Consider the following 10,948-nt stretch of genomic DNA (forward strand, 5'->3'; position numbering starts at 1 on the left):
AATTTTTCTATTTTTATTTTTTTTTTTTTTGGATTATGATTTGTGTTGCAAATACAAAAGCATAAAAAAAGCACTCTTCGTGTTTTCTTTGAAAATTTTAGTATAGTAGTGTTGCGAGATATAAAATGTTCCACTCACGGTTTGTTCGGAGTTTATATTGAGTGGATATCTATTTTGGTAATCCTTCTGGTTACCTTTTCGTCATTTTTTCTTTTCAGCTCCCCTTCATTAAGAGCATTTGTTATTAAAAGTATTATAAATTTAATTATAAATATAATTATTGAAAGGCATTTTTTTTTCTTTTTGATAGATTGTTTTCAGTTGAGTTACTTAACATGTAGTATTTTAATAATTTGATTAATGTTTCTTTTTTCAAATATGAATTATTTTTTAATTATTACTTTTAATTATTAATTGAAATTGAGTTTGTTACAGGTTCGAATCGAAGAAAATCCGAGAAAAGGAAGAAGATTTTTGATTTTCATTTGCTAAAAAGTATTTATTAAATTTTACTAATTTTTTTATATAGTCTGTTTCAGGAACCTCTCAGCGGAACCTTTCAATGGAGTAGGACAAAGATTACCTCATTCTTTTTTATTATGAGATAAATTTCAATTTTTAAGTAAGATCAAAAGAACATAAAAACATAGATTTTTGGTAAGAATTGTGATGTGTTCTTCCTCTTAGTAGAAGATATCCTCGATTTTCCTATTCTATATAATTCAAAGTTTTCCAGAAGAATCTAAAACAAATTCCTTTTCAATGTGTTCATGAATCGTTTGTCATCCCTGAACTTCCTCATTGTAAACCATCAAATCTTTAATATTTGATAGCTACGACTTCATTCACTAACTATCCTTATTTGCATTTATATCCTTATTTTTTTGAGATCACATCGTGTCGTAATGTAAATAGAGTTAGAAGAAGAATCTCTTAAAGTTTTGATAGGCAAGTTTTATAAATAAAATATTTAATTCTTCAATATATGAAAAGAATTTTTAAGATAGGTAGAGAATGTCTTGTATTTCAGTGTTATATTTCAGTGTTGTATTTAAATTTATTTCATTTGTTTCTTTTATAGGAAAAAAATATTAGATTATAAAAAAATATTGATTAAATAAAATATATTATAATATATTATATTTATATCTATATATATAATATAATTTATTTAAGTGCATGTATAATTGAATAATTAAGTAGATAAAGTAGATGGGTAAAATAGTGTAGTGCTTTCTGGGAAGCTTATTTCGCTTATATTCTTTTTTCTTTTATGCTTTTAATTATCAATTATTTTTCATTTTCATTATCATGAAAATGAAAAATATTGATAAAATCTCTTGCAATTTAGATTTTATTTTTTATGGATTTAGGTTTTTTTCTTTTTACAATTTTTTTTGCTAATTGCGTTGCACAACGATCAAAAGTTTGAACGTTTTGCAAACTTAAAAAAGAAAAATTTATTTATTTGAAAATAAATAAATTTTTATATAAGAGACGAATGGAACAGGTTGTCGCAATCGGAATGGATTTAAAATTTATACAATCTCAGTAGAGAGCAGGGAAATTATTAAATAAATAATTATATCATTGTATAATTAATATCAGTGATATACTTATATATTTTATAATAAATAATGTGATTTAATTAGTTACGTTCACGATTTTATTTTTCATAAAATATTTATCGTGGTAGTTTATGGGAGGATTTCTCAATTCAGTTTCTAATTTCCTTTGTAATTTCTTACGAATTTGATACAAAAATTTGTTGCATTATTTTATGAATTCTTCAAAAATTTCTTTGCTAGGTCGAGCAAGAAATTGATACTTTTTATTCTTGTATTTTATCTCTTTCATTATCCACGTTTCATCAGTATTAAAACTTTTCACATTCAAATTGCTTGTGTTGCGCATTGCGGTTTCGCTAGTAAACGAACTCGATAATCAAAAATTATAGAACGTACGTACGGCGTTAATGTAGTTGTAAAGGGACAAACCATCGTCCCAAGGCTCCTCTTTTTCACATGATAAATTGGCGGGCCTCAGGTCGTGGCTTCGATCCAACGCCGCCAAACCGTGTGCGAAAACCTGCACACTGTCGTACACCAAAGCTGGTTCTGCCTGAAACATACGTGTTTTCCCCTCGTGTGAAAAGTTGCTCGTATCTATTTATCACGATCTTTCTTCTTATCCGACCCAATTTCGCGTAAATCGATTTTAGAAAAAGTTTATCGGACAAGTGGTATAATAAACTATGTCGAATTTTCTCTGCGGATTCAAGACAGAAGTTTTACTTTGTAAAGTCAATTGTCGATTCTTGTCTCGAATCTCATAATTTACCGAACAATAAAAAGTTGCAAAGAAGTGCAAAGGAACGCAGAACAATTTTATTCATTATTTTAAATCGCTCTTCGATCTTTCGTTTGAAATTTATCAAAACTATATCGGCAAATTTCTCGGTGAAAAATCGAATCGATCTTTATAATTTGCGTCTTTATTAGTTTATTTTATTAATAAACGTATAATTTTCTTTCTGCACATATCATGTTATAATTTTTACAAAGCAATAACATTTTTTTCTCAAGAGAAATTAAAAGCTTGTTATGATGATGAGTAACAATTGTATTTTGTAGCTTTTTTTTATTTATATTCGTGGAAAATTGATCAAAAAATCAAAAATATGGTTATTGAAGTTTTTGAGAAGAAACTGGATCGTGTTTTAAATACGCTTGATCGAGTGATTTCGTTTCAATATTCATAATGAATATCGCTTTTAATTGTTGACATAGTATCGACAATGGAATGCTGTTGACATTTTCTTCTTTTTCTTTCGTTATTTTTTTCAGATTAATATTGAATTAATTTTAACTCCACTCGAAACTTGTTTTTGTTTTATGTTATATTCTTCTCTAATTTTTATTTAATAACAACGGAAGAAAAATTGTAATATATATCTGATATAATACATGCAGAAAGAAAATTATACGTTTATTAACAAGATAAACTAATAAAGAAAATTGCAACGAAATGTCGGGGAACCGAACGAATACGATAACACGTAGCTACAGACTGATTAAGTTCATAAATATTAACCTAATTAAATAGAATTAACGTAGTAATTTCTGGATCGAGAGAACGTTATTATGTATCGAATTTTTAATGCAAATCTTCTACGCGTTTCATTCGCTGATTTCTATAATTTTCTGCAATTTATTCCATATTCGAATACTTTCATCTCACTTCGACGTATAATTTTCCGCTGTACGATACGTTAAACTACATCTTTCATTCGCAGTTTATTAACAATAACTCGAAACCCGATTGATACCTATCAAACGAGTTCAATATATCACTTGTTCATCGCCGTATAACTTATTCGTGAATCATCGTTGCCAATTAAAACAAACATCGTTGATAGCAGAAAATTCTTCTTGCAATCGTTTTTGTTTTATTCAAATTCTCGTTTTATTATATTGTCGTTCGAATCAGATCTTGTAATTTTTAGTCTTTTCGTTGAATCATTCGTTTTTCTAAAATTTCGTCCAGGATTTCTTCATTTATAATATCTGTTTCGTGTACTAATTTTTTGGAGGATAATAACGTAGTTTATGTAATTTAGATATGATTTAAAAAAAAAATACGATTCCCTGTTATATTTTTGTCGTTATACAATCATAAATTTTTAAAGAAAACCGCAGAGAATCTTGTGAATTATTTTTATCATAAAATCGAATAAAGCTTCGATAAATTATCTTAAATCTTCACGCTTTGTATCTGGACTACACAATATTTATTCTCTTCTCTTCTCGCCTAAAATGGATGGATCTTCCAAAATGGAATGCTTTTAGCTCATGTCTTCGATTTTTATCCATCCATGCGCGATATCCTCGGATGTTATACGATGTAAATCAGGAGACTTCCATAAAGAATATCAGGCATTGACTATTCTTTCTTAAAGTTAGCGCGAGATCGTTCAACGGAAACGTAGAAAACCGTTTTCCATTTCAATGGGCTAGGGTGTAACGAGTTTTGAGGCCGATAGCGACTTCCGGCGGTCGAGCATACACCTCGAAGTAACTTGAACTTTCCACCAACCTGGATAACTCCGGTTTTGTTGAGGATAGCGTGGCCAATCGGTTGGAAACGTTCCATCTGTCTCAGAACTTCGGCCACCTTTGGTTCCTCGAGGTCCACAAGACGGAACGCAGTCATGTTCACACTGTTGTATTTGAAATCCTCCAGATCGAATGTCTCTATGTCCTAAAAATCATTTTTTTTTTTCTCTTTTATTCCAAGTATATTCATATCCATTATTATTAAGTGTAGAGATAGGATAGTTAGAACTTCGAAATTCTCGAAATTTAAATATTAATTCGTATAAATAAAATTATAAAATTATAATAACGATATGAATATGTTTTCATTTCATTAATAAATATTCTGCATTTCAAGAATTTCGAGATCTCGTAATATTTTGGATTTGAGTTTTTAAAAATTTAAATTTTAATTCCTTCTTATTTCTTCTTATTTCGGAAAATATTATTGTGCAAATTTTCCAATTTATTCCACTCACGATATATTATTTTCATATGTAAAAAAGGAATAATAAAATAAAATTAAAAAAAAAACATTAATAAAACATTATCCAGACAAGAAGGGTTAATCCTATTAATAAAACACTACTATGATAGCTACTGTATTTTCCAATATTGGATTCGTTTAGTGGATTAAAATTTCTTTGAAAATCTCGATGAAAGCGATCCTATCTATAGGCGAAAGTCTCTACTTTTCTTTAAAACAGTTAGATATTGGCTGTCGATTTCTCTTTGTCCAAGAAAATCTATCCAATCTTAATTCACCTGGAGGATCGAAGAACAGTCTTTTCAAAGCGAAGGGAAACATTATTGCGAACTGTACGGCTATCGTCGGATCTTTAGAAGCTTAATTTACCCTTTTTTCAAGTTCATAGATTGGTTCCAAAGTTTATAGACTTTCTAGAAGTGCAATCAATCGGTTAAATATAATTTACAATTATTCACAATTATAATTTCCACGGATTTTTTTATTCGATAATTAATAAATTTATACGAGAAACCGGTTTATAATCTTCGTGTCATTAACCTCGCTTCACACAATTAATTCATACATTCCTCCATGTTATGTCATTGGTAAGCATTGAATTCGTGACAATTTGTCGCGTGAAGCGTGATATTTATTTCATATCTGATGTATGCACATGTTTTCTTCGGGATATAATATTATGCGAGTCGATTAGACTCTCTCGTGAGAGTTCATGTTTCACGGGTGTCACGCGGTTACGTTTCGAATGATCGACAATTATGAAGGTATTACCGAACCGCTACGCGAGACGTGAGTAACATTAACAATAGTCGACACGATCGATGATCGTGTGAAATTCATAGACAATCCTTTGTCAACCGCTTTATGTTTGATCAAGAATAATTATTTCAGTCAATATTTGCCCGCTCATAAATGTCACAATTAGCAGTTAGTTTCATTTCGAATTTTCATCTCGTCGACCAACGAGTAATTCCACTGTTCTCAATCTGTGTATACAGAATATCTATAATTCACGGTGCAAATGGGATAAGATAGATTCAAACGGTTGAAAATGAGACAGAAGTCAATTATTATTGTTTTTGATTGATTGTTTTAAATAAATTTTTTTCTTTTTGTAGAATAGGCTTTTCTCCAACTCGTGTTCAATTTGTAATTAGCAAAATGCGTATTTTTCGTGATCTTGATCTCGATTTTAGGTTTTATTTTTATTATGAATTTAACGCGCGATGCAGATAATATTCGTATCTATTTTTCTTTTATGAAAAAGTCGCGATTCGAAAAATTGATTAATACGCTGTGCAAACGAATAAAAGTAAGCGAACGAAGGAATGTAAATATAATAACAAACTGGATAAACAAGTAAACAAAATGGCATACCAGGAGGAGCAGATAGTATAAACGAATAAAAAGAAGGAGACAAACGAATAGATTGATATTGTAAGCAATAAATTTTGATATATCGAACAGTAGTACGAGAACAGAGGATTTTTTTCACACTAATTTTTTTACTCTATATTCAATATCTTTCGTTTTAATCGTATATTGTTTCAATATATGGTTTATTCGTGTTTTTTATATTATTTGAAAATTGCACGTTTGTTAATTATATTTGAGATTTAACGACACTCCTGTCGCGTTAAATTTGTAATTAAAATAAATATATTCAGGTAACACGAATTAAAAAAAGAAATGCGAAATGTATTAATCGTTCATTAAACTTCAAACGAATATATTTTCGATTTATCGTTCTATGGATGCGATCCTTAAAGCGAATGATTGCGATGCTCCGCGTTCATTGGGAAATTCATTTTCGAATGCTGTTGATAGACAAATACCACCGGTTAATTTACATCGATTCGTGAGTAATCGAGGAACGCGGTTGCACGATTTATTGCTCTGTCATGTTTCCCGAATCCGTGACGCTTCAACGATCCTTTGAATAAACGTGTGCCCTGATATCCCATATACATTTACGTCAAAGAATGGCTTTACGTTTGATTTGGCTTCGTGATAAGATCATAAAATAGAAAATTAATAAATTAAATTTTACAATTTTTACAAAATTTTTAATATACGACTCGTCGAGCTTTCCAATTTTTCGGCATATCAAAGCTTTTACAAATGACGAGAAAAAGAGAGAATTAACAAAAATGGAATTATCAAATTTCCTTTTGTACTCGTCAATTTTGAAATTATAAATATAAGTTTTATCGTGTGATTTATTTTAAAATTCATAAAATTTCACGAAATATGTACAATTATTTCATAGAAAATATAAATAATATTGTTTCGAAAATCATATTTTATTTTCAATATATTTTTTATCAATTTCTGACCAATATATCGTAAATCGAAAAATATCCAACGATATTTTCGCGAATAGCATTTCGAAACCAGATGCAACTGTCAAAGATCGTGCAACTTCATTCGAAATGATTTTTAAAAATGATCGAGATATATTTGCAACAATTTCAGGCACTCACAATCATTTTTAAAAGATAATCGAAATATATTTGTAACGATTTCAAGCACTCACAATCGAGCACAGAATTCTGTGCTCGAGTTCCAAGTGAAGTTTGGTGGAATGCAATGATATCGAAAACAGGGGAGGAAACAGAATACTCGAGTGCAAAACGAATGAATTTCCGCCACGTTTTGATACCACTAAATTGACATTGAATTTCGAGATAGTTGCTCCGATCTTTTGCTTTAACAAACACCTCATCGAAGTTATTATTTTCCAAATTTCTGAACCGAGAAAAAATCAGAATTATTAAGTATTGACAATGAAAAGCATCATTGACGTATTCAATTGATATTTAATTAACATATTTATTTAAATTTAATTTTTCAAATGTTAAGAAGCTAATAATTGAGCATTCGTGTAATGTTCGTCATAATTTGGATACGACGACAGACCCACTGACAGTCTCTACTTGTGGTCGGTTAATTAAGTGAAGAGCAACGAATTCGCGAGTACTCAATTTAGAATCCTTCAAAGGAGCAAAACCAACTTCCACGGGGTTGTATTTAAAGCGTGTGCTTCATTAAGGAAGCTCCGTTTCCAATTTCCATCGGTATAGAAACGCGTCAGAATATCTACTACTGATGAATACTTACGAACGTGGTGAACATGTAGTGATATCTGTAATCGTTCATTTGCAGCTGGAGGATCTGTAACATAGACATAAAGAAGAAGAAATTAGTAGTGTAATCGGAGGATGAGGATGCCAAATTTAATTTCTTGTATTTTGAAAGAAGGATCGTAAAAAGGATGAAGTTGAAGTTGAAATGATTTCGATGAGGAAATATTTGATAATTGAATTTTTGATAATTGAATTTTTGGAAAGCTCGATATGTTATCGAATAGATTCAATATTTCACACCGATGATATATGAAATAAAATTAATTTTAAAAGTTGAAGAAAAATAAATCTTTCGATAGCGTGAAATAATAATCGAATGACATCCACTTTAAATAACGACGGCCTTTTTAATGATTAAAACCGTTTAAAGAAATATTTCAACACGCGAAACGATGTATATCACGATCATTTTTATATCCTTAATTCCATACGTGATTCAAGAAAATCGGAAACCGTTCGTAGAAATGGAAATGTGTACGGATTTCCTCGAGAGAGAAGAATAGGAGATAAAAGTGAGGTGGAAAAATGAAAGAGCGAAAGGAAAACAAGCAAGATAGAGGGTTGAACGCGTAAAAGGAAGAGTTGAAGATAGAAAGAGAGAATCACGTAGGTTTTTTGATTACTCAAGCAACGAAGGGATATCCGCAAAAATCCCTACGGGACGTAGCATGCAAATACCGGATTTCCTTCTACCAGGTTTGAGCTAAGATTGCCTTTCGACTGGAAGCAAGAAGAAGGTTTGGGATCAACCAATGAAATTCATCCAGTGATATTCGTCTATCCATCAACTTTCTTTTAGACGTTATAAAAGACATCGCATATTTGTTGTTGTCAAATAGCATACGAATGATGTTCAAACATAATAACAATAATGATGTAATAAAATGATAGAGACGAAATAATTCGTATCATGGTGAAATGCACATTGAACGACGAATTTCAACGATCAAAAAAATTTTTTTTTCGTTTTTTTGTTTTATCTACAATATAATCCACGTAGAAGTCAAAAAGCCTAAAATTAATCCAGAAATGGCATTACAAGAGAGAAAAAAAGAGGCTAAAAGCGATCCTCTATTGATTAAAACGAAGGCATTTTCTCATCAATCCCTTTGTCAATCGTCAATCTCTTTGTCAATTGTCGTTGCTCCTTTTTTCGTTATTACTCTAAATCGATTTTTATCCCGTGAATTTGTCGAGTGGCAATGAACATAGCGAAAAAACTCGTCGAATCAATTTTAATAACAGAATAATGAATAACACTCTGATGCTCTTCGTGGATAATGCAAATTTTCAGAGTGATGCGCGTGAAAAGAGGATGAAAATCGTGGACGAAAACATCGTCTCCTCGATCAGGATAGGTCGTGTTTCAATGGTGACGAGATGAATCTGCTCGAAAATATCGGTCGAGCGATTCTGCTGACCGATCCAGGAAAATTGACGATATTCGTCATTGTACCGCGAACATTCGTCGAACCAGCGCTGTGAAAACGCACCATTTCATCTATGGTTTACAACCGCAACGATTTTAGTTTACAGGATTTTGATTATAGAGTATAGAAGAGGTACGAAAAAAGAAAAAAAAGCAAACGTTAATCGTCAAATTCTCGTAGATTTTTCGTTTTATTCCCATCGATTTTGGAACTGCTTTTAGCGCGATCCAATTTTTGGAAGATCTATCGGATTTGATATAAAGTTTATACGATTTAATATGGAATTAATTTCGTATTTTTGGAAAATAAGATATGAGAAAGATTCTTTAGATTGCAGTGAATATTTATATATCGTGAAATTGATTTGTAAATTCCTGAAAAGAATATAGGATGCAATCTAAGAGAAAATTACAACTGTTTGTAGCGGTATGAAATATTATCTCTTATAAATATCTACGAACAACACCAAAAGAAAGAATATTTGAAAACAGAGAATACTTGCAAATACGAGAATTTCTTGGAATAACAGATAGAAAATACAATATATAAACATACTGAAAAACGATGAGTTGTTGACGGAGTAATATTTTTAAGAGAGTTAAAGAATTTTATAGAAAAGTATATTAGTCGGACTAAGTTGTCTTAATATACTCTTTGAAAGATTGAGGATCTTCGCAAGAGCCTTCCGGCAATTTGATTCTCGCAATAAAAAATTTCATCAACTCGCTGGCAACTAAATATCCTGTTACTTTTTTTTATTTTACTCGAAAAAAAAAGAACTCGAATAATCTTCAAATAAAAATTGAAAAATTTGATAGATTAATAACAAAATAACCGATGTTATCAATAATAGCAACGTTGGAATTAAATATGCATTTGAAAATACTCGAGCTACGATTGGACATCGAACAAATTTTCCATCGAGAAAATTACCCTTTCGAGTGGTTCTCCTCTGCATTCGAATTCAAACGATGGTAGTTCTCCATTTACCAAAACTTGGAGGATAAGCTCGATCATGGTGATACATTCGATGCAATTCCATTTGGCCAACGTTTCCTATTCCCCTTTGATTCACCGTGTTTCACACTTTTTCCACGCGTGCAAATGTGAACTCAAATATGCAAAACTTGTTACGGATGGACGGATCCATCTTTAATCCCTGAGAGCATTATTAGAAATTATGTTTCGATCGATGATGAGATTTTTCGTTTCGTATTTTCTTTTTATCGAGGATACGTTTATTTTTCTCTCCGATAAATTATAGATTATGGAGAAAATTTTATATTAATAACGCGAGTATATAGAAGATCTTGTTTTATGGAAGTCGATAAAATATAGTAGTCGATGAATTTCGAGGATATTATACTGCTTTACTGTTTATGACTTATTGAATATATATTTCGAGCTAGAAGCTCTTATGATAGGAATACTAAATTTTTGAAGAACGATCAATTATTTGTACAAAGTGTTCCAGTTATCAGGATAAAATAGAGATAGAGTTAATTCTACATATAAGAAAAGACTGCAAAAAATTTTATATATTATACATGTGAAGAATAAAAAAATGTAGAATTAAATTCTTTTAGGCTAGGAAAATCAAATTGAAAATTCATCAATGTAGCTATCTAATTTTTGATGGAATATATTCAAATTCGATTCTCTGAGGATATTGAAAAATGAGGATATTAACGAAAAATTTCATACCTAGAACAGTTTTCTGTCCATTATTCACTTGCATTCAGTAGAGAAGTGATAGATTTTGTTTTTTTTTTTTTTTTTAATCGTAGTTTT

The 10,948-nt window shown here is 30.4% G+C and overlaps 1 protein-coding gene across 6 annotated transcripts in view; it reads right to left on the reverse strand.

Moving 5' to 3' along the window:
- Positions 1-10,948, reverse strand: part of LOC102676221 (glutamate receptor ionotropic, kainate 1) — a 153,303-nt gene that overhangs the window by 42,887 nt on the left and 99,468 nt on the right. For all 6 annotated transcript variants that reach the window (XM_031508779.1, XM_031508781.1, XM_031508778.1 and 3 more), the window contains exons 6-8: positions 7,702-7,755; positions 4,096-4,260; positions 1,969-2,121 (exon numbers count right to left, since the gene is read on the reverse strand). In XM_031508779.1, the coding sequence (XP_031364639.1) occupies positions 1,969-2,121; positions 4,096-4,260; positions 7,702-7,755 (372 nt within the window). The remainder of the gene's footprint in view (positions 1-1,968; positions 2,122-4,095; positions 4,261-7,701; positions 7,756-10,948) is intronic.

Source organism: Apis dorsata, unplaced genomic scaffold, assembly GCF_000469605.1.
Source record: "Apis dorsata unplaced genomic scaffold, Apis dorsata 1.3 scaffold_99, whole genome shotgun sequence".
NCBI classification, from domain to species: domain Eukaryota; kingdom Metazoa; phylum Arthropoda; class Insecta; order Hymenoptera; family Apidae; genus Apis; species Apis dorsata.